The 25,782-nt window shown below is 38.8% G+C and overlaps 1 protein-coding gene across 1 annotated transcript in view; it reads right to left on the bottom strand.

Annotated features, from left to right (window-relative positions):
• MMP16 (matrix metallopeptidase 16) overlaps window positions 1-23,770 on the bottom strand; it is a 173,531-nt gene extending 149,761 nt beyond the window's left edge. Inside the window, exon 1 of the mRNA XM_027659111.1 lies at window positions 23,352-23,770. Within this exon, the coding sequence (XP_027514912.1) occupies window positions 23,352-23,483 (132 nt within the window). The 5' untranslated portion in view covers window positions 23,484-23,770. The remainder of the gene's footprint in view (window positions 1-23,351) is intronic.
• Between the last annotated feature and the right edge of the window lie 2,012 nt (window positions 23,771-25,782).

Here is a 25,782-nt window from a genome sequence, read left to right on the forward strand (position 1 = left end):
TAATAAAGAAAAATCACATTTCCTGACATACAGCTTCCTCTTCTATTATTATTATGATCATGTGGGAGATAAAAGACATAGGAAATGGATTCTTTTGGAGTTTGTTTTCAGCTACTGGTCTGCTCTTTAAATTTTCTCTGCATAGGAGTCTTACAGTGGACATAAATGTTATTTACAGAACTTAAGATTCTTTTTATACAGGTAGAAAAATAGTTATTCACATGAAACGCAGTAAATTTCACCTTGTCCCAAAGCAATTGCCTCTTTCTTCTTTATACTTTTAGGGGAAAGGAAAGATGGGGCAAAATGTACAAGACCTTGTCCTCTGTCACAGGATAGAGAGGCCATTTTCTCCTTTTTTTTATGGTTGATTGGCTCTCTTTCCATCTCCAGGGTCCTTTAGCATCTCTTAAGCACTCTGATGTTAAGTTATTTGACCCACATTTCTTGTAGAGAGTGTGGCTTATGTGCTAGCGCACACAGGATTTTAAAGCTCATTAATAGGAGAATGTGTGACACTGCTTTTCCAAAGATATTAATCACAATGTCTGATTCTGTCTCTTGCAGTAAGGTTTGGGCAGATTAACTGATGCCATTTTCCTATGACATATACCTACGACGGACTAACAAAAGAATCCGAAAAAAATCCCATTTGACAAAGAGTACATACTTTTCTCAAATGTCTGCTCAAGTTTCACAATGCTAGGATGGTACAAATGTACTAGTATCAAGCATGGTGTATTGTAGCTTGTTTTTAATCACACAGATCACATTACCAAACATCCCACCTATACCTGCATTGCTATATACAAGGAAGCCTTCCAGGGAAAGAACTTTTGGAGCCATACCATGATTCCTTAATGACTTTACCACCAAACCATAGGTAACTGCTATGGTATGTGATAGATCCATAGAAACCACCGGGATGGTGGGTGTTCACTGAGTGGGATATTTAAACAAAGAGTACGCATGTCTAGAACATAAAAGCAGTACAGACTGGAGACTCAAAAAGAACTATAGGACTGTGGCAGAGCAGTTTAAAAAGTCTGTCTGGAGTGATGACTAATATTTTCTGGCATATATACACAAAGTTTTAATAAATGTCCTATAAAATGCTACATAGAAAGTGCAGAGATAATACTTTTACCAGCATTATTATTGTTATGAGAATTTGTTTGATGATGTTTGTCAAGTATTTTGAACAATGACACATTTATGTACAGTAAAATAAAGATAGCCATATCTAGCTGCTGGTAACTATGAAAGAATGTAAGGCTCTTCCTCTAGACTACCACCATAACTTTCCTTTACCTTGGCACCCTGTATTTCTTTCTATGCATTTGGGAATTGTGGACACATAAATGTTTTGGTTCCACTATTTTAATTGCTGCTCTGGTTTTGGTTGGAATAGTGCTAATTTTTTGCATAGTAGTTTGTATCTATGTTACGGATTTGTGATGATAACAGCATTGATAACATAGGAATGTTTCAGTTATGGCTGAGCAGTGCTTACACAGCATCAAGGCCTTTCCTGCTTCTTGCACTGCTCCACCAGCTAGCAGGCTGGCACATAAAGTTGGGAAGGGACAAAGATAGGACAGCTGACACCAGCTGACCAAAGGGATATTCCACACCATATAGTGTCATGTGCAGCATATAAAGCTGGGAAAAGGCATGGGGGGACATTCAGAGTTATGGCATTTGTCTTCCAAGCCACTGTTGTGCGAGATGGAGCCCAGCTTTTCTGGGGATGGCTGAACCATGGGAAGTGGTGAATTAATTCCTTTGTAGCTCTCCTCATGTGCACAGCTTTTGCTTTACCTATTAAACTGTCTTTATCCCAACCTGTGATTTTTCTCACTTTTCCCCTTCTAATTCTTTCTCCTGTCACACTGCAGGGAAAGTGAGCCACTGGCTGTGTGGGGCTCAGCTGTTTACATGGGTTAAGCCATGACAACTGCTTAACAAAACGCTAGGCTTACTAGCAAAATGAAATAAAGTAAAATGGACTTTAAAGTGAGGAAGGGATCTCCCCTAGGTCTCTGTCCAAAAGGAGTAAAGTGATGTAGGTCTGGATCTACTCACACACATACTAATTATCTGTCTTTGGATATGGGGATTTTGGGGTCAGGCATAGCAAGGTATGATTGCTATTGGGAGCCCAATCAAATATCTGTACCCAGCAAGCACCAGCAGGTAGAATCAATAGCAGTTTCAGGATAACTGTGTTTCAGATACTGTAGGACAGATATGCCTTGCATATCACAATATTATGAAAGATCTAGAGTGACAAGAGCATCTCATACACTTTAAAAGAAACACTTTATTTGGTCCTTGGCTAAAGAAAGCAGGAGTAACACTGCTAATGCCAATGGAGTGGCAATGGTGCGATCTATCTCACACTCTCCTCCACATGAAGATGAACTGTAAATAATTTGTCCCAGAAGCAGTTCAAGTAAAGAGGGTGGACCAAAGTAGCAACATCTACAGCTTGTTCTGCTTGTGGATCATTCAGACTAAATTTAAGAGAGAATAATTTCAAGTTCATGCAGAAACTATGTTCTCATTTTATATCACGATAAAATATAAGAAAAATATTTCTAGTGATCTGGTATATATTTACCTTGTAGGTAAGTTGAACATATTGATTATCATTTGGCACATTTTTCTGTAAGTTGCTTAAACTTAGGCACTACCTTGAAAATTGTCAACAACTTATTCAAAGGATTCCAACAGGTTTCTCCCAGTTCAAACAGCTGTGTTGCCTTATTTGATATTTTGTTTAGTTTTAATATTTTCTAAATAAAGTTAAGTAAGTCTTAATGACTTGAAACTACTTTGCCAAGTGCACATGAAACATTTCTGGAAGATTATAAACCATATTATCATCCTTCAAGAAATACTTCCCTGAATTACATTTATCCGATAGTCTACACTGTTCAACCTACAGCAGTGATTTTATTAAGAACTAATCCCATGAGCAAAGAGTATGTAGCAAAAGCAATATGAAACACTCTAGCTAGTGACAGGGGATTCACAGCTTCAGACATAACCCCTCAGACTTGAACTGAAAGCTTTGTGAGAGAAGTGCTCCAGGTGAAAGCACAGGCACACACAGGTCAGAGAAAAACTCCTGTAAATTTCAGTCAGGACACAATTTCACGGTAGGAATTTTATTGTCACCAGTCTTGCTGTATTTTCAATATCCTTTCTTCTACTTAGAATAAAGAAATGAAGTTAAAAAGCAGAGAGGAAGCACCATATATTATATGGTAATAACTATATTTACATAAAGAACAAGGGAGGATCTGAAGAACTGCAGTCCAGTAACTGATTTCACTTTTAGAACAGAAATTGAAAATGCTTTCTATGGCCTCATTTACAAACTTTAAAACTGTATGCAGCATAGACCATGTTTATGTTCTCTGTTTTAAAGTTTTTCAGGCAGCATGAAAAACAACAAAAAAAAAAACAACAATACTGTATGTATTGCTGATATGACAGATGATAAATGGGACAAAAAGAAGATTTTATTTATTTCAATTTCAAATCAGTTAATGCTGCATCACACAGCAGTTTCACCTACAAGGTCAGACATTAAAGAAGTTGCTCATAGAGATTAAGAACCGGCATACAAAACAAGAATGGAGGGTGTTGGATTAAGAGAAAACATTTGACTTGTGTAGGATTAATAAGCACAGTAGGTATCAATAGCTTGATTTTGCTTACACAGTTTACACTGAAGACATTATTTCACAGGCTACTAAAGTAGGCTAATAATATCAATGATAAAAGCCACTGGGCTTTCTCCTCTTAAAAATGCTGACTGGTCCAGCCTCCCTAAACACAGTTCTCAATTGCATGCTTTCCCAGATCAAGGCTAAAGTCCTTTGCTGTGTACCAGGCTGAGGTTTATAATGAGAAAGGGAAAGGAATAAAGCAGAGGAACACTCATTTTTCCCTACCTAAGCACTACTCTGAAGGTGGTCTTAAAGGCTAATAATGCTACATCATTGCTACTACAGGAGTTCAGAGGGCTGCTAGCACATAAAACAAGTTGATCATCCCAGCTCCATTCCCAAAACCATAGTACAGATCAATTCTCAGTGGCATTCTTCTTTGACACTCTCAGGAAGTACCAAACAGTGAGGAGCCTTGGAAAGCTCTCTTGACTTACTTCACCTTAATCACAGGAGACTCCAAGTACTGGTTTCTTCTTTTCCCTGAATCATATACCAGAAATTAATCATATGACCAGCACACAACTGTCCACATTCCTCAAAGGAGCCTTGGGTTTTCTAACCAAACTGGGACACATTTTGCGACAAAATTTTATCCACTGTGACATGAACATACTGTGAGATGAACCCAGAGATACGGACCAGACCGCAAGGCAACAGAATAACATTTGCATCACCCACAATCTACAACCTTAATGGAAGTTGGGACATGGTCCTGCAAACATAGGAACTGCAGGGCAATGTTTTACAAGAGCCAACTGTGTAGGCCACGATCAGAGGTAAGAATGTTTCTGCTTCAGATGACTCTATTCTTTCACCTGGAGACTTGGGTGCTCCTTCTGTCCTTAAAGAGATCCTTTAGGGGGCTACACCTCAAAAGCTGAATCTAACCCTATTAATACAAGCAACGAGCAATACCTCTGTTCTTTCAAAACAAAGAGCCTCACTATCTACTGCACTTCTGACAAAATACAGCATGTTTCTGTTTATCTCTTACTTTGAAATTCATGACTTGTTATTTCCTTTCTACCCCAGAAATGTTTTCTGAATTGTAGGACAAAAATTATTAATAAGCTGATTCAAAATGTCCCCCATTATAAGTATATATGATTAAAATAATGTTGAATGCCCTATTTGCATTCTTGAACAAGTAGAATCTCTATTGCCAGCTTGTAAGGCCATCCTCTGTTTCTAACTCCTGATTCATGCATGAAATTCAATCAATATAGTAATTCTGGTTTAAGTTTATATTGCTGGCAGTCAACTGTCTATAGTGTCACCCCCCCCCCCCTTCATCCAATATTCATTGAGTGCATATCAATCACTGGCAATTTTCACATGAAAATATTATCTAAGCAGTCAGCTACTAAGCAGTCCTATCTTGTTAAATTTCACATATCTCAATCAAAGCAAAACAAAATAAAACAAAAAAATAGAAGAAAAAGCACCTGATTACCTAGGAGGAGGGAGGACTTATACTCATCTAAAAATTCATTTATATTATTTAAACACTATTATCTAAATTAAACTCCTTAGTTCATAAATTAATGTTAGTTTATGACTAAAAGTACATGTCACTACTGATATTGGCATTTTTAAATACTGTTTTTGAAGATCTTATCCTGAACCTCTATGAACTCGTCCTCACTACAGCTCTGTCTCTCATAAATGCTACAAAATATCAAGTCAAGAGTACAAAATCACAAACTTAGTTTAAAAGCAGTAAAATCTGTGTTTTGTTTCTCCTGTTGGAGAAATTGCAGTACCTATAAAAATAAAAGCTAAATTTTAGGAGAACTACCCAGTCCCTGATGCAACAAACAATTAGCATCTAAGTCTTAGAATCAAACAGGCTTCTCCTGCCATAGTACCGTACAAGGTCAGCCAGTTATGCACTGTTAAACAGTTTAATGGTGTTATGCAAATTGTGTAATGCTAGTAGTCATCATATAATGAAAAACAGTGTTTGTCAGCAGTTAGAAGTACTTTGACCTTTTGAAGTGGCAAGCTTTAATAGCAGCCAAAAATAGCAGCAAATACAATTTTGAAGACAATCAAAACTGAAAAGAGGTATGAAATGAGCACTGTGGCTGGTGTTAGACAGCTTTCATGTTAGACTGCTGGAAAGTTTTCTGAAGACTTGGTTTACTGTACATAATGAAAATATTCAGTTTCATCTTTAATTGTGAATTTCTCACTCATTTCAGAAAGAAAAAGAAAAAAAAAGTGAACCCAAGCGCTCAAAAAGAGGACAATCAAAAAATGTTTTTAAAGCCTTTTTTTTACGATTTTCAAACCAGTCTGGTTGATACCACGGGCTTTATTCACAATTATCAGCATTAAATTTAATGTTGTTAGAAAAAGAGTCTTTCAAGCATGGTGACTGAAAAGTGCAAATGAGAAAAAACAATGAAGCAGAGAACTGCATTGATGCAATATAGCCCACATTTTCAGCCTAATACAATAGCTATAGACTTCTTAAGGTAGACAGACTAATGCAGTAGAATAAACATTACAGTCAATGGCTGTCAGTAGAGCCATCAGCCCTAGTGAATGAGGAAAATTACTGTTAGACTGAGGGTATAGAACAAGGAAGGAATCCGACGGATTAGTGGGAATGGGGGAGACCTCCAGGCTTTAGGCTGCTAGCCCACTACCTGCGAGGTGAATGCCCTTCCCCCCTGCCCCTGCACGTGGCCCCATGGCTGGCAGGGAGACAGGACACAGGACACCGGGCGTGGAGAGGAGGCAAGAGAGAGTTTATTGTGGATGGTAATGTTACAAACTGACAAGTAAGATGGATGTAGAACAGTGTAGTCTCTAGTCCGTCCCACCGTCCCTCTAAAACTGGTCCCACTACTCAAAGAAACTTTTTTTCCTGGGTTCAGACCATCATTATTTGACTCATTGTTTGCTTTGGATAAAGACTGACTAGTGACATCCATCAGCTTGTCAAAATTCGTTGCCCCCTGCAGTTTCGCTTTGTTGGATCGACAATACGTCCTACAGTTGCTTGGCCTAGGAATAGTTTGCACAAGTTCTTCACTAATGGCTTCCTTTGGATTTTCACTATCTTCTTTATCACCCTCCTCATCCTTGCTCTTCATCTCTGAGAGATGTTCATTGTCAAAAGCTAAAATATACTCTCCAGTTCTGGTGTCTTCACTCTCATCCTCCCATTCGTACAAGTGAGTTCTTAATGGCCCCTTGGTCTGAGATGTTTCCGATGGAGAGTCTGCTGTTTTCCCCATGTGGGAGTCCCAAGAATCAGTCAAGTCCTTGGCTTCAATGTTGCATCCAGAAGTGTCTGTAGTCTCAGCATTGGTTTTGTTACTGTCTTCGGCATTCCCATAGATGACATGACTGTTCTCATTATCTTCATTCAAATTCTGGATTTTATCTGCAGCTGCAAGTTTAGCACTGTTGCCCTTGCATTCTCCATCTTCCATGTTTTTGCTTGTGTTCTTTTCTTTTAAGAGAGGAACAGTATTGTCAAAAGGTATGCACTTGCTGGATGCAACAAAGGAATCCAGTCCATTCCTGCCGATAAGCGAACTTATACTATGTAAGCCCCTTCATTAAATAGTTAGATGTCATCTCAAAATAACGGAAGTTTTTCTCCACTACATGACCCCACTACTATTCTTTTTGGAAAAGGGCTCAAGAATATCACGCCTCTAATGATTTTAAGCTTTTTCCTAAATACAAAAGTCAGCTTATACATAGATAGTGTATCTCTACTTCTTTTTGTACTCATTTCATCCCTTATTTCCCTATTTATTCCTTATTTCCACACCAATATTTACCTTATGTATTTAATAAATATAAAATATATATATTATAAAATATTTATATAAATTCCCAGCCTAGAGAAGAGAAGGCTCCAGAGACCTTCTAGCAGCCTTCCAATACCTAAAGGGGCCTACAAGGAATCTGGAGAGGGACTTCTGACAAAAACATGTCGTGATAGGACACAGAGTTTAAATAGAAGGAGGGTAGGTTTAGATCAGATATTAGGAAGAAATTTTTCACTGGGTCAGCGGTGAGACACTGGCACAGGCTGCCAAGGGACGGCATGAATGCCCCATTCCTGGAATTTTCCAAGGTTAGGTTGGATGGTTTTGAGCAACATGGTCTAGTGGAAGGTGTCCCTGCTCATGGCAGGAGGGTTGGAACTAGATGATCTTCAAAGTCCATACCAACTCAAACCATTCTGTGATTCTATTATATACATACTCTTCATTTGCTCAGTTAAAATGTTTAGCAATTCAATGCTTTTCAAACAGCTTGGAGTAAAGTCTTGGATGCAATGAAATTAAGGGTACAATCTGACCAATTCCACGAAGTTAAAATCTTCAGTGAAGACCATTAGACACAGATATTTTATTGGGCTAATAAGTAAATAAGAAAACAAATAACAGGTACATAAAAGAAAATAGATTAAATATGGGTGGATTCCCTTTCTTCTTACTGTCTCTAGTTTCTTCTTATCACTGAAACATAGGTAGTGTATGAGCTCCAAACAAAGTAAGCATGGAGCAAAAGCATATTTCTAATCTCCATGTCTATATAACTCAGAAGGCTGTTAACTTCTTTCAAAAACTCTGTGAATTTTTTGTTCCAAATGAAAAAAGTAATCTTTTTTTTATTAGATACTTCACCAAACACCATTACATAATTTTCACTACACATTTAGTTATTTTATTTCTAAAAACAAACTAATACCTATAAAGCCCTTGGATTGGAGGACATTTAAAATTCCCTGTCTCATTTGCTATCTATCAGGATAATCTAACAGTCATGATGAAGTTCTCTACTGTATTATTAGAGCTGGGACATGAGAAAAGCTATAGTTGCTTAAGGCTCCCCTGTCCTTCATCACTCGTAACTTTTACAAATCATCACAGAATATTGTTCTAACATTTTAAAAGCTTAGTTTTGCCTTAAGAATCATTACTTCTGCTGCCGAAAGTTTAGATAAGGGAATGTTCATAAAAAAAAAAAACCTTAATGAAACGAAATCTTTATTTGTAGCAAAGTTACAGAAAGAACATATTTCTATAGAATCCAAATGTTTTGGTCCAATTTAAATTGACATCACCTTCTCTAATATCTCAGTGGAAAAGGCATCTAAGCAATTAATCTATGAAGAACAATGACTCTATCTATATCTCACTGCTGGGACAAAAAGTGAATTCTCTTGGCAGTCAGGAAAAATGATGGAATTATTCAGAAAGGATCTAAAATACTGTTTTTTCTCTAAATGAGCCTGTCAGTGCAAAACAATAGAGTAGAGCTATATACTACAAAGGAAGCTCTTCTGGATTAAAAGATTGCAGATACAGCACTCTTTCTTCCCAAATGCAGACCTAAAAATCAACGGCAGATCTAGTCTGTCTGTAATTACATGATAACAAAAAGCTCATTTAAATAGTACATCAGGTAGCATACTCGGGTATTTCAAATTTTGAACTTATAATTTAAGTAAATAAGCAAACATGTAAATACAAGCTGGCCAATTACAGTCTTAATCTGACACATTTAGTATCACAGTTTTATGACCTAAACCAAGCAGTATAAATATATCAGTGAAATTACATACCTGCCTACGATAAGATTTAAATTCTTGTATTAACACAGAAATGTAAATTTCTGTTGGATTAATCCACATTTTGCTTTACATAACGAAAGTACTTGAAAACACAGATAATTATTCTTGAGGGTCTAGGCCTCTTATCCAAAGAAATTATTAAAATGTCATTTTCATTTTTATCTTCTTGAGGATTGCCTATCAGACAAAAGACACTTAGTGAGCTTATTCTCCTAAAATATATTTTCTAATTACTTACTTTTTAAAAATATGCTTAACATTTTGTTCTTTTCCCTCAAGGGTGACAAATAGCTGTTTAGAAGTTTGTAAGTTTAGGAAGGAAAGATAGCCTTTAAAATCCTTTGTGCTAAGGGGCCATATAACAGTTAGAAGCATTGACTTTATAAAACCTGACATAAGTGTTCACCCCATGTTAGGTAACATGTTTTACACAGATTTAAATAGGCCCAGGCCTGGTCTTGTTATGGTTGAAGGCAAAACTGCCTTTTTACCACTAGAGAAATGTTGTGTTCTTTAAATCTCTAACTAAATACTCAGAATACATGAGATCTAAAGATGTAAGATAGTGTTAGCCTCTTGCACTAAGGGATAAATATATTTATTATGTATATTTAATGATGTGCAGGGCACCAGAGTGATAGGCACAGTGTAGTGCCTGTTAGACACCAGATCAGCTATTATTGGGTCAGAATCACCTTGTGAGGCTCTGTGTGCAGGGGGGAAGAAGGGCTAGGTTAGGCCTGCAGACACAGGATCTGCAGGCCCACAGCAGGAAGGCACATGTAAGGCCTGTAGCCAACATGGCTGAACCCATGAAGAGCACACGGCAGGGAAAGCCACGTGGCTGGGCTGTCAATCAATAAGGTCTGCCTGGTGGCCTGCCCACAATGTGCCCCCTGGAGCCTCTAGTTGGCTGTGGTACCCCTTACTTTGGCTAAAGGGACACTGAGGTTGGCAGTGAGCCAAAAGTCCCGCCTAGGGTGAGTGACCACAATAGCCAGTCTATAAACAGACATGCACGAGGCCTCCATCTTGCCTTTGGCCTCTGCCCTTCTGACTTGTCAGAATGTGACCTTCATAGTGGTAATTATATATATATATATATATATATATCTTCTCTTTCCCTCTTTATTCTTTCTTCTCTTAATTTCTCTTTCTTTCCTCTTGTGGGCAACTTAAATGCCTATTTTCCCTATCTACTTAAGTTATGGGTATTGCATCTAAGTTGTATGGAGTTTGTGTTTGCTGGATGTAACAAAGGTTCCCTTACTATAGCAATGCTTGCTAGTTTCAGTAAGCTGTTGTAATGCTTTTCTTTGGTTTGTATGTTATCTCTGTAAAACTCTTTTTGCCAAAATGCCTATTTGCTCACAAAATTAAAAGAAATCTCTTAGAGAAAAGTGTGTAGTCTTTTCTCTGGATGTGAACTCAAGGTATCAAAGAATCAAAGGCTTTGCAAAGGTTTATGTAAGCAAAATCTCTTGAAGCCTGAAATTAAAGTGTACAACCAGTAAAAGTGTGGAGCTTCTCGACCTGGCTGTAATAGTGTCATAAGAAAGGAGTTCTGCTCCTGTTTTTGTCAGGAATACAGATGTCTGGTGTGATCTGAGATAATCTACATTATCCAGGGGATGCAGGAGATATCACTGGACCTTTAGGAGGCCCATGGTTTTCTGGAACAATATCGAGAGACCAAGTAAGTCAGACCACAGGGCCTAAACAGCACCAGGTTACTACAAAAGGGTAATGAATCCTACCATTCTAGAGAGAAGGGATTCAACCCCAAATTACGACATCTGAATGCCAGTATCTACCTGGGGGAGCCCCATAGACATAGGTCTCAACACTCTCCACCACCACTTAAAATTAGGAACGGGATTTATTTACCTAAACAGAAATGTCTGCTGTCATATGAGATGACTTAGGACACACAGACTGGCTTCCTGTTGCTAGTCTAAAAAGATGAAGTTTTCTTTGGTCCCATGTTACTTCTGCCAGACTTGTGTACATCTCTGCCAAGGGTACCTTAAAAGGTGCTGGATATCTATCTACACGTAAGCAACTGAATCACACTACTAGTCAACACCATCAGTAGAGTTCAGAAAAATGATTCCAGTAGCTTTGATACATATATTAACTGGTTGGTTGGTTGAATTGGTACATATTAACAGGTTGGTTGTCTCTCTGTTTCACTGACTTCAGGGATCCAACTGATATTAATATATTAGAAACATTTAAAGAACATCTAACACTTAAATTTAAGTACTGTTCTAACTGAATCCCTTTCCCCATCTAACCCTGCATCTTGCACACTTGCAATATACCTCATGTAACCCATCCTGCACATAACTCATCAGTAAACAAACTCAACCTTTCCACATAAAATATCTTTAGATCCTTGTTTTGCAAGTACTACATCATTTGCAAAGCATGGACATTGTGATCACTCATATTTGCCAGCGTTATAGGCATCTTTAAGTCTGTGTTTGTGACTATACTAACAATGTAATGTGTGAAATACCAAAATAACATTTTTAACAGAGTGTAATATCTAGATATCTATTCCACTTCTACAAGTGTCCAATTTCATTAATAGGTAGTGATATTTAAATACAAAAAGGCATAGTACTTAGAGAAAATCATCTTAAACTAGCCAAGTCCTCCTGAGACAGTGTCATCAATCTATATGCCTCTAAAAATATTTCAAAATCAGGTAGTGTTAGTCCATTTCAACTGCACTAAGGATTTCAAATGGAGTGAAAATTTAAATCGAGCCTTCATTTCTCTCTGCTCTTTCTGTATTTTTCATTCTGTAAAGCCAAAGAAATATACTGAATTACCAATCAGTGTATGCCATCTATGCTCATACACAGCTCATGTCATCTTGGATTATAGGACAGACATATCTTACAAACAGAAATTGCCTAACCTGAGCCAACTTCTAACTGCTGCCAGTAGCCAAAGGAAAAATCTATCAAAGAAAATTCTTCCATTGTAGTATTCCCTACTGTACTTTTATCATGTTTTGGTTTTTGGTTTTGCTTTTTTTTTTTTTTAATTCCAAATTTGGAAGTCCTACCACTGTGGATTTTAAAACATGACTTGACAAAACTCCAGCTATATTTGCTATATTGCTTTATAGCGATCCTGCACTGGCAGAGAAATAAGTTCTTGATAAGTCTTTCTCATCTCTAATCTTTCAGATTGTGTGGTTCAATAATGACTGATGATGTTCCTTGGCTGCAGGTAATGGTCCGTAAGAAGACAAACTGAGAAAAAAAAAAGAAAGAAAAAAAAAGAAAACAAGATGAAAAGAAGATATAAGAAAAAAGCAAGTAAAAGAAAATAAGGGAGGAAAGAAGGAAGGTAATATGGTGAACACATGGTACACGAACCTTGAAGAACAAGATTAACTTTCAACTTCTATCACGCTTTAAGTGTCAGCACAGCAAATCTTATTGGCCTAATCCTCCCACCATTAAGTTTTTAACATCCAGGGGCATGTGAGTAGCATATCTGAGTGTTAACGGTGTCGAACAAAAACATTAAATACCTAGAGCAGTGAATCTTTTATTGTATTTCGAAAAAATCCACAAATATTCGAATAAAAAAGGAGAAGCTTAGGTACTGTGATAACAAGGAAACATGAATGTTTGTGCAACAATTTACTTATTTAAGAGTACATTCATTCAAGAATAGAACAGTTTTTAATTTTGCATTGTGTAATATTCACAATCTGATCCAAAATCTATTTATTTGTTAAGACTTTTATATTTATTTAAAAACATTTTGAAGCAGACTGTTTTCATATTTGAGTAACAAAAATTATCTTATTCAACTTTCATTCTGAGAGAGAATGTGATACTCTCTGTCTTCAGTCATCTAATGACATCCTTCACCTAATCCTAACAATGTTGTCTACCAAGTTTTAGTACTTATATTTTAAAAGACCAAAACAAAACTAAAAAAAAAACCCTCAAAACTAGTGCTCAAGTGTTATACACATGTTTTTCACCTTTTCTGCTCTGCTACTTGTCTCTTGAACATACTCCTGGAACGATTACACACAAGATTAAATTGAAATGCTGTATTTATATTTTATGATATTCCTCTACTACATTTTATGAAAAAATGTGAAATAGTCCCAAGTAAATGAATGATAAAGATATATTCCTGGCTTCTTTACATCACTTCTCTGCTATTGCTCTTGACATGTATTGGAAAAGGCAAAAAATACTCTTCAATTAGTTCAATGCATATTTGTGCAAGCTAGGTTACAAAGATGGATAAGCTACGTGATCAAAATGAAGACGCATAATGGAACTGGACGCACAACCTGGATCTCCAGACCCCAGCACAATGCCTCAGTAATCTACATCACATCCATTTTATTACATATTTAAAAATATATGTGATAGAGAAAAATATAACAAAGACCTTTCCAAAGCTGACATTTCACGCCCTAGTAATGAAGGACAGAAATATCAGAGTCTAGCAGTTCATAATCAATAAGAAAAAACAAAAAATGGAATACTGTCCTGGTTTGGTTTTTTTTTTTTTTTAATTATTTTATTTTTCTAAATACATAGAAGTAATGAGAGAAAAAAAAAGCCTCACTTGCCAAGACCAAAATCATGCTGTACAGTTAGCAATATAATTCTATTACTTCTAGTAACAATAATAATTGTATTGTGTGAAAGACCATTTGTTTCACTTGAAACATAAACCATAATGTAGATAAATACAATCTGTCAATTTCTCTGCAAAGACAGTGGGTCAAAGCAATTTCCTAGAAGAGCATCACACAACCAATGTCTGAGGTAAAAAAGAAAAATGTGACAGGATCATCACCTTCAGTTTGAGACGCCGTACAAAAAGAAAGCAATTTCCTCTTTTGTACACTTCATAAATATCTACCAATATATTTAAATGAAGTATCTCCCTCCTCATTGAAAGGGAGGTTTGTTTTTCCATTTTACCATCTATGTTTTAAAGATATTGATAATTTTCTGTCTGCCTTTCAGCTCATAATTTTCTGAAAAGATAAGTCTTTCACTTGCCAACCTGTATTTCACACCTGTAAGTGGATTTGTGATTACATGCCAGCAAAAATGAACTGCACCAATGAAATAAAACAACTTTTTCTCTACAAGATGATGAGAAAAAAATATTAAAGACCAGATTTTCTGAGGTTGGCATTTCTTTTCAAATTATCTATACAACTTTGAAAACAGTTCAACTATTTCATGAAAGGGAAAAACACATAGCAGAGCATCTTTATATTACCAACATGTCACATGAGTGAGAAAATCTGCAAATTGATACAGAATTGCCTTACAGTAGTTACTTTGTTCCTCATAACGGTGGCATAGTATGAAGAGTACTGGTGAGCGAATACAATCACAAGCTCAAAGAAGAGGGCATCAGTCCCAGAGGGACATTCTTTTACAGAATAGATTGCAAGGTATACACTGGGTCATCTAGTACAACCTCCTTGCTCAAGCAGGGTCATCCTAGAGCACATTGCACAGGACTGCATCTAGATAATTTTTTATCTCCAGTGAGGGAGACTCCACAACCTCTCTGGGCGGTCTGTGCCACTCACAGTTACCTGCACAGTAAAGTTCTTCCTCATATTCCAGTGGAACTTCCTGTGCATCAGTTTCTGTTCATTGCATCTTGTCCCAATGTTTGGTACCACCAAGAAGAGCCTGGCTCCAGCCTCTTGACAGCCTCCCTTCAGATATTTATAGGCATTGATTGATGAGGTCCCCTCTCAGTCATCTCTTCTCAAGCCCAAACAGGCCCAACTCTCTCAGCCTTTCCTCCTAAGAGAGATGCTCTAGTCCCTTAATCATCCTTTTTGCATTCCGCTGGACCGGCTCCAGTAGCTCCATGTCTCTCTTGTACTGAAGGGCCCAGAATTGGACACAGCACTCTAGATGTGCCTTATTAGGTCTGAGTAGAGCAACAGGATCACCTCCCCCAACCTCCTGGCAATGCTTTTCCTAATGCACCGCAGGATACCATTGGCCTTTTTGGCCACAAGAGCACTGCTGGCTCATGGACACTTTGTTGTCCACCAGGACCTCCAGGTCCTCCTCCACAGAGCTGCTTTCCAGCAGGTCAGCCCCCAGTCTGTACTGGTGCTTGGGGTTATTCTTCCCCAGATGCAGGAGGACCCTGCACTTGCCTTTGCTGAATTTCCATCAGTTCCAGGCCCCTGCACTTGCCTTTGCTGAATTTCAAACAGTTCCACTCTGTCCATTTCTCCAACCTGTCGAGGTCCTTTTGAAGGGCTGCACAGCCCTCTGGGGTATTGGCCACTCCTTCCAGCTTTGTGTTATCAGCACTTGCTGAGGGGGCATCTGCCCCTTCATCCAAGTATTGATGAATAAGTTAAACAATACCAGGCCCAGTATTGAACCTTGGGGGACACCACTAGTGACAGGCCTCCAACTAAACCCTGTGCAATTGATTTCAACTCTCTGGAATTTGCTCAGCCAGTTCTCAGTCATCCAGTCCAAACCTCTGAGTTTGCCTGTGAGGATGTTGTGAGAGACAGTGTTGAAAGCCTTGATGAAGTCAAGGTAGACAATATGCACTGCTCTCCTCTCATCTGTCCAGGTAGTTGTTTCATTGTAGGAGGCAATCAAGTTGGTCAAGCATGATTTAACTTTAGAGAATCCACGCTGACTATTCCCAATCATCTTGTCATTCTTGAAGATAGAGGCGGCCTCTTTTCCAAAGCTCTGAACCAACCAGCTGGGAGACAAAGGTACCAAGAGGTAGCAGCAGAGACACAAATCTACTTCCACCCTGGCCATACAGTGCAGATGTTGTTTTAAGATGCATCCATAAGGAATTTTCTCCAGTCTTCCTTACAAAGACATCTTCTACGAATACTCCATTGCCCAACCATCCCATTCCACAGGGCACTTCTACACACGGGTCAATTGTGATACAATTCATAATGAATTAATACAGAAAGCAAAATATTTTTTCATCCACAGTCACAAAACAATTGTCGAATCATATGCTTTACAAACATTTTTTTCACAGTGTAATAAAAACTGCTATTGTTCTACAGAGAGAAAGCATCAAGAGGCTTTTATGTTCTTCAGAGCAATTGCAGCTTATTGCTTTAGCTGCACATCCCCTAGCACAGCAGTTTTAACTCCAGAATGCTAAATTCCTTTCCCAATAACCATGTTCAAGCCTCAGCATTTGAGATTGGATTGCCTAATGTTAAGCACTGAAATCAACAAGGCATAAGTTTCCTCATACCCTGAAGCCTTGATCTTGGAGTTAACAGGGGATTTTAAACATGACAAAAACACCTGAGCAAGCCCCAAAATCAACTATATGCTGTAATACCTCAAAAGGTTTGCTAGAAACATTATGATCACAGCTAAGTGTAGATAACTCCTCAGTTGGTACAAACCAGATGTTAATAAGCAGAGAAACATAGTACCAACAGTTTTGGTTAATAAGTAAAACTACAGAAATATTTTTTTCTTTACTTGTAATTTATGTCAATTTTAATTCATCACAGAAATAAACTGTTATCACTTAATTGCTCTCACTGTACAGCAAAGATGCTTATAATGAATGATGATAAGCAGGAACATGAATGAACAGTTGCCAGGCAACCCATAAATAAAGGTTCCAAATAGCATGACCTCTCTTTAAAGGATAAAGCTCTAATCACAATTATTTTTCAAATCCATTTCAGTGCCAACTAAAATCATGTTTGCAGCACTAATCCTGGTCTTCCTCATACAAAATGAAACCAAATCTGTCATTTGACATATCGCAAATAACAAATTAAACAGACTCAACCTGCTTCTTCAGATTACAGATAACAGTGTAGTTTGAAGATGGCAAACAGGTTAGACTGGAATCTGAAACAGAGAGCTGAGAAGATTTAAGCAATTTAAATAGGGTAATTTTTTTTTTTAAGTTACATTGTTTCTTTAAGGATCTTCAAGTATCAACACAAAGTCCTCCAGTTTTTAACACCACAAAATGATCATTCAGGAAAGTAGAAGGCTGAGACAGACTTTAAAATACTAAAACCAGATGCAGTTTGAAATGCTCTAAAATCTATATAATACCACATTCTATCTTTATAAACTCTTACAACACAGTCTTGCTGAGTGCATAAGCAGAGCTGAGGTGCCTAGAGCAAGTACTGACCTTTTAGATGGATTCAAATAAAACTGACAAAGAGCAGCATAAATCTTAAACCAGTTAAAGAACACAGTATATCCACTCTGAAGAAACAATGAATGGTAAGGCAGGAATTTTACATTATGCCTTCCAAATCATGGAATGGGGAGAGCTTGGGCTTGTTCAAGGTTTACTGATGGGCTAATAAATTGTGTATTTATTTTAGTAAGCTTCATGTCAGAAAACATTATGAATACATGTTTTTGTGGGTTTATTTTGCACTACATAAGATGATTACATAAATCTCTTTAACCATTTTATTTCTTTTCTTCAGTAGACTTGAGATTCACCAATAGCTGTGATGCTTAAATACTGACCTGTCAAAAATTTGCAAGAGGAAAACAAGATGAACTACAATTATAAACAAATACATCTTGCACCTAAGGTCTAACATACTATGTCAACTATGAACCCATAAGAACGGGAACCATCTTTTTAACCTGTCTTTGAACAAAATATAGGCAACAGAATCCATAAACTTCTCTGCAACATTAGTAGCACAAAATAATCTCATACTTTACAGTAGAAAATGCATTCGACCAACTAGTTGTCTACACATGTATTTCTTCATACCAAACAAGATCCAGTTCATTAGATTGTAGGCATTCACCTACTTTGACAGAAAAACATTCTGTTGCCTATCCATCAAACATATAACTTTTCAATTATCTTCCTCATCTAGAAAAACCTCCTCATGAGAGGCTTGTACAGGAGGCTTTCTTCATATCTGTATTTCATCAATAAGCAAATAGGAAATATACCGCATTATATATTTTTCTTGACTAATAGTTCACTCATTAAGCACCTTCACCACCTGATTCAGTAACTCCTTTCCATCCTTCTAATAATTTCAGTTTGAACTTCTTGTTCTAACAAAAGTCCAGTTCAGGTAGTTGATAACTCATGCAAGAGTGAGATTCAGAATTTAAATAATTAAGAATTATGCATACTGACTGCAACTAAAAATAAAGCAGAAGATCCTGTAAATTCTTTTTGGGACATATGGCACTACTGATACCAAAACCACCTTAATTGCTTCTCCATAGTTTTCGGCTTGCATTATAACAAATTCTAAAAAAACCTCTGTTGTGCTTACAAACTTCACAACGAAGCCCATTATTTGAAAAGTATGTAAAGGTGATATTGGAGGATTTTTCCCCTCTCAAATGTTTATTCCTCTTAAATCGCCAGCTGGAGAATGAAATCAGTCTGCTTTTATGTTTAAAAGACTAAAAGCTTATGGAATAAAAGGTCATGCATTACTATTCAGCAAGAGCTGGAGGCTAATTGTAAAATTTATTAACAATGAAAACAATGGGGTTCTCAGCCACTTATTGCAATGGAGGAAACTGAAAATATTTTTCTGAAGTTTGGATTCCACTGTATTTTGTTCCACAATATGGAATTTAACTATACCACTTCTGAAAATGGAAGATGACTATTGTTTTAAAGAGTTGCTTACACTAAAATAAGTGTCATTTAAAGATCTTCCCTAGGGATTCAAGTCTATACATTTAGCATTAGACGGAGGAAAACAGAGCATAACTGCCAGCCCAAGGAGAGTGGTGATGAAGCATGCTTTCTCTCTAGTGTTTCCCACATCACAGATTCAGTCAATGAAACTGGGATACAATTCTAAAAACACTTCTTTTCTCAACAAGGTTTAGGCAGATACTCAGCTGAGTAAGAGTAAGCAGTATTAGGTTCTGGAGATTAGTTGTATTCTAGATTTATGCTGATCCTGTCTTCTAACCAAGGTATTCTTGTTTCAATAACCATTTTGCCCTTAACAAAACAGTGACATTGGTTTTCATTTTTCTGTATTGAATATTTAATGGTTAATTAAATATACACATACTTATTATTGAGGTATATAGAATGAAATTAGAAGAGAAATTTATAGAATACCAGCTGAAACAGTTATATATATATATATTTACATATCCTAGATGGATGACACTTGCGAAGGACCATCTACAGACACTCCCAGTAACATGCAAAGGAGTTATCTTTGAGCAACACAAAATACTATTACTATAGTGAGGAGCCCAGTAGGGAGGAGAAGATAGTTGGTTGCTCTATAAGTTTTAAGTAACAAATTATCTTCTATGTGTTTGATTCAGTTGTACATTTAAAACGTTCTTTTAATAACTGTTATTCCATTCACTATCTCACTGATAGACATCTTGCCTTGCTATTGTACAGAAATAGTTGAAAGTAGCAGAAAAGCTCTTTATCGATGACATAGTCTTCCAGTGATACACTTACTCAAGGAATTTATTGTTTTGGTCTGAGAAGAGCACTGAGAAGAGGGAGCTAACAGTGTAGTTCTAGTTTTTCTCATCATGTCAGAAACAAAGCCTCACAGAAATGCCACTGGTAATCAATGAACTTTGAAAACTAATGCTAAAATCTTCCTACACATAAGGTTATGTGATTCCTAAACTTCATGATTTCTTAACCTATCAATTACAGTCATATCTCATGCAGCTTTACCACAAAGCTCTCACTGATACGAAGGGCAAGTTTGCCCCTGCTGTGTCCCATACTCTATGATCTGAATCCTACTCAGCTGTGCCTATTACACGAAATACCACACACACAAATACATTTCAGGATTGACAACTCAGTTGTCATTGGAAGCTTGAAGAATTCATCTATACAGTTGTTCGGCTAAAAGAAATTTTATAAAGGGACAACCAAATTACAAGGAATAACAATGTACACACAAGCTTGTAAACTTTAGCTTTGCGTTTTACTTTTTAAAGGTAACATTATTATTTAATATCTCTGAGCTACAGTAGTATCTCCTGAGAATTGTCTGGCTAATGACACTGAAACAAATAAACCAAAAAATTCAACTTGACTATAGAGATTTTGTTTATCAGTCAGGAATGTGGATTAAACAAAGCAGAACAACAAGAAGAAATAATTGATCTCACATTTTAAAACATTCAACAGGTATTATCTGTACTTTATTTAAAGACAAGAAAGAATGAAAAAAACCCTGCTTTACAGCCATTCTAAGCATTTTTTTCAGTGATGCTTCATTCAACTACATGTACCCCACTTTTTTTCTGAAGCCTACTTTGCATACTTATTGTCAAGAGAATCTTTGTTATATTTTCACACTTTACTATGAAGTACAACTGCTTTATGTACTTGTGCTGACACACAGAATTGTACAGCATAATTCATACTTGCTGTTGCCAAGTCCTTTGCCTCAATTTTCCCATGCTTTTAGCCTTTGCTATTCCCAGAAACAAAGAAAATTGAATTTTCAGCACTATCCAAACAATGTGAACATGGTAATGGCTGTTCCGGGAAAAATTTCAGGTTCGTTTAGCCCAGGACCATGTCACTGACAGTGGTCAAAAGGAGTGGCCTAGGTAGAAGCCCCATATTAGGACAACTCACAAATACCAGAGTAATTCCCTGGAACACTCTTCTGGCTCCCAGCAATGTGTGGCTTGAAGACTTAAATATGCAGAGATTGAAAGTGTTGGCATGTGACAACACAGTCTGTGTCAGAAGGGCTAGGAAGAAGAACAGGAGATGGCATATTTCAAAAAGGAGAAATATGTGCCCTCATCACACATACGTCCTACTTCATTCCATCCAACAGTATTTCTTGCTCCTGATATTGCCTTTGCCCTCAAAATGTGCTGTTCTCCATATAGAAGAGGTGGCAAAAATGGAAGTGTTTCCCTTCTTTCCTCATAAAATCTCCTCCTGACTGGAGCTGGCCTCCTGTTCATATTCCACTTGACTAAACCAACCTTTTTCTCCTCCCACACTAGCTCCATCTGCCGCCCGTCTCTCCAGCAGAGCCAGATGCCAGCAAAGCAGACTGCTGTGGGAGGAGAAAGTTCTGTCGCTGGAATTTCATCCCTATACTCCGCAGGGGGCCAGCCTGTGAAGCATGGAGAGGATACAGAGAGCAACTTCCTCTCTTCTATACTGCCTTCCCCTGCTTGTCAGTAAAGAAGGCAGCTGAGGACATGAGTAAAAAAAAGATAAAACTCCACTGTGTGCTCTGAAATTTGTGGGCTTAATATTTATATAGCAAAAAGATCATAATTCTACTCCAGACTTGAGCATGGTACACACCACATAAACATGTGAGAAGATGTGAGTCCTGCCCTAGAAAGCTTACAATCAAACAGAAGCAGAGATGCATTTTTATGATAAGGAACAAACAAGTGACTAGAGTGCAGATGACAGAGAAAAAAAGACTCAGATTCATAATCAGGAGAGATCTCAGTGATGGAGCAAAAAGACAACATTTTCTGGAGATACGGAAGTCAAAGAGAGAAGCTGTGGATGAGTGTTAAGCTGAGACAACTGCATGAGGCAAAGGAAACTGGTTGCAGACAATGAAAGACTAGGACGAAAGCAGACATGGAGAAAGAAAAAGTGACTTTTTTATAAATTTGAGGTGATCTTGCATGAGGCAGAGGGAAAAGACGTACAGTTAAGAACATCTGACAAAAAGGGAGACAGTCTAGGAATGGAGGAGCATCTGCATGAGCAATCTTGCTAGAAACAGGAGCAAGAATGAGTGTCACTGAGTGAGAACAAGAGCTCATATAAAACAAGCAAGTGTGCATATGTGTGAGACAGAGGAAGAGACACAGACTTCATTTATCTGAAAGAAAGAATTATGGGAACCCAGAAGACGAAAGAAACTAGACACAAAAAAGGCTGGTGTATGAGTGCAACAGAAAGTTTTGAGTGGGGTGGCAGGACGGAAGAAAGTGAAGGAACAGAACGTTTTAACAGAAAGTCAGAATTATTTACTAGAAGTTGAAAGAGCACATAACAATTGCAGAGACATAACAAGAAAAATTAAGAAGTTGAATAGACAGCAGAACTGTCTGCTGCTCACAGCAGAACAAACAGAGTGACATGACAGAGAAAAAATATATGCAAAGATGATAAGCGTCAGTAAAGGAATATTAGTTAATAGAAAGCATTATGTAAAAAATCCCAGCGGGAAGACTGAGAGCACGCACAAAGATGACTGGAAATGGATGTTCACAGAATTGTCACTGTAAACTCTTAGGGTTTGCCCCATCTAGGTATCCCCACATTTTAATCTTTATTTTCACTTGGAAAAATGCTGTTTCCTTGTCCTCCACACCTTCTAACTTCTCTGCTGTAGTTGCACCTTTATGCCATTTGTTTCACTATTTCTAGTAGCAACTCTTTTTGTTACGTTTAACTGGGAAAAAGATCTTATTTTTTCAAATACTCTACCACAAAGAAACGTGCCAAAAATCTCAAGTTTCCTTCCTCCTGTTCCTGTAATGCTCTTTCATTCATTCTTCTTTGAGAAAAAAAAAAAAAAAAAGGCTAGGGAAACTCAGCAATACAGCCGTACCTTAAGTCCAAGACATTCACAGAGCCTTCCCTGAGCTACGTGCACATACTGCGCCTCAGGTTTCCTCCGTGCCCGGGTGAGGGTTTCCCGTCCCCCGTGGGCGAGGTCAGCGGGAGGCACGGGCTGCGCTCCAGCGCCCGGCATCGCGCTGCCGGGATAACGGGATCTCCGGCTGAAACGCATCCATCAGGCGGGGGGACTCGGGGAGGGGAGCGAGCTACCGGCTGCTGGAAGGAAAGCCTACACAGACGTATGCCCTGGCTGCTGGAAGACATGGCTGGCTGGCTATTTGATTTGCTTTTATTTAAGGGATATAAAAAAAGAGAAGGGAGGAAAGGGAGAAGGGAAAGCACACACGCTCGCACACGCATCCGGCTGATCTTACCTCCACATTGAAATATTGCTCCGCTTTGCACACTGTAGCACATAAAATCCAAATGAAGGTTTGCAAGAAAAACACCCTGGACTGAGACACGAAATCCAACCGGCTTCCAATGCTGGATGCGAGTACGATCATAGTGGACTGTGCTTCAGCGGGTGGAAAATCTCTCTCTTTCTCTCTCTTTGCCTTAAATACACAAACAAACCAACCTCCCCCCCCGTTTCGGTGAAGAGCCCGTAGCGCAGGTTCACCCACAGCCGGGGAGGAGGAGGAGGAGCAGACACTTCACAGCACAGGCGGCGGCGGCAGGGTCAGCTCTCGCTCATCCTCACCGCCAGCCCCGTAAGGAGGGAATGTGGCGTCCGAGTGCAGCCGCAGCTCCTGCACGACTCCTCTCTGCCCAGCAGCAGCAACCACCTCCCCCCGTCCTCCCTTCGCTCCCGCCTCCGCCTCCTCCTTCTTCTCCTCCTTCTCTTTTGCCTCCTCCCCCTCAGCCTCCGCCTCCTCCCGGGGAAGGCCGGCCCGGCCCGGCCCGGCCTGGCCCGGCCCGGCTCGGCTTGGCCCGGCCCGGCTCGGCTTGGCTCGGCCCGGTTCGGTTCGGCTCGCCTCCGCTCGGCTCCACTCCACTCCGCTCCCTGCCCTGCCTCTCCTCGCCCCCGCCGCTCCCCTCCACTCCAGAATGTTCAGCCGAAACCTACAGGGCCCCGCCCCGTGGGCGGCTCAAAGGCGACGGCCCCACCAGGCGGCCCCGCCGAGCCGCCGCAGCTCGGCCGCGGTGGTCGGGCGCCGGCGTGGTTCCTGTGGGAGCGGCTGCGGGAGAGCGGCCGCCCGGGAGCGCCGCGCGGCCTTTCCCCACAGGCACGTCCCCCGGCAGCCGCACAAAGTGTCGGAGCCTCCCAGCCCTCCTCACGGGGAGGGGCCCGGGCGAAGCGAACGCCCCGAGCCGCCCGCGGCTCCCACCGGGTGCGGGCGCGGCCGCGTGGTGCGTGTGCCCCGGAGTGCCGCGCTGCTCTGACCGCTCCGTGGGCTGGTTGGAAATCTGTGTGGCGCGTCCAAATATGTGCTCATACACGTGAGGGAAAACAACGTGTGAAATACTATAGCACAGACAAACTTCAGGCTGGATATTGTCACGTTCAAAATGCCTTGTGGTTACGGCAGATAAACTACTCTTGCAGTGCTCTTATAGTGAATAGGCCATTTTATGCAGCCCCTTGATATGTCATCCAGTGAAAGGAAGGTGAGATGATCCATAAAATCATTGGAACAAGATCCTGCAGTAATGTATTTTGGGGAAAAAAAAGAGGGGGAAAATAATAATAATAATAATAATAATAAAGGCATTTTAATGATGTGAAGATGCTTAATCATGATATGGCAAAACCTGGAAGGAAAGAGGCATACCTGACAGATGAAATTTCCTTACTTTGATAGTTGACGTCAATGGCCGGAATTAAAAGACATGCAGACTAGATGTATGCAATTCTGACAACACCTAGTAGCAGGATGTGGGAATGTGTTGCGTTCTCCATCATTCGATATCTTAAGAGTAAGGCAGTTAGTTATCTGAAGAAGTTATGATCTGCCTAACCAAAAGGAACAGTGTTTAAGCAAAATTCTTTATGTAATGTAGTTTGTTTTCATGTTAACTGCTTGATCTAAAGGCATTTTCTGTTCTTCAGATTGTTAGTGATGTGAGTTATGAAATTATGAAATATAGAGCTGTCAGTGAGCTAAAATGACCTGTTTGCACTTTGGTGGCCAATATCAGAAGTCAAATTAAAGAAATTAATAATTAAGCACAAATTAAAGAAATGTCTTGGAACCATCAGAAGGAAACTTAATATTGACAAATGCAAATTACATTTGGGAAGAAAACTCAAATGTAAAATCAAAAGAATACCAGTAAAACAACAGCACTTCAGAAAAGAATCTGGGGGCTGTAATGGACTATAAAGTAAATATGAGTCAGCAACGTTCTACTGTTAAAGAAAAAAGACAAGACAGCCTCATTTATGGAGTGTATTAATAGGTGTGCAGTACATCTGACAGGACTAATTATTTTTCTGCTAGGGATTGACAAAGCCAGCTATGTTTGGACCTTTCAAACAGAGGACAGTCCAGAGGAAAATAACAAAATATTAAAATATAAAGTAAGAGGTATGTGTAAAAGTTGAAAGAATTCCATTTAGTCTGAGAAGATAGAAGGTAAATGGTCTCTTTATATGGTAAGTGTTGCTGTGAAACGGACAGAAATATTTTATTCTTTCTGGGAAAAAAAAAGAAAAAATAAATCATCTAAATTGTTCATAAAGTTCAGACTCAATATTAGACAAAACTTTCTAAAACATTAAGGTTTATGTATTGGAATATGTATATTTATACATACTGGAAAAATAATGTTCCAAATTTAGCATTTGGAACAAGACACCTA

Source organism: Corapipo altera, unplaced genomic scaffold (assembly GCF_003945725.1).
Source record: "Corapipo altera isolate COAL_440 unplaced genomic scaffold, ASM394572v1 52, whole genome shotgun sequence".
Lineage (NCBI taxonomy): Eukaryota > Metazoa > Chordata > Aves > Passeriformes > Pipridae > Corapipo > Corapipo altera.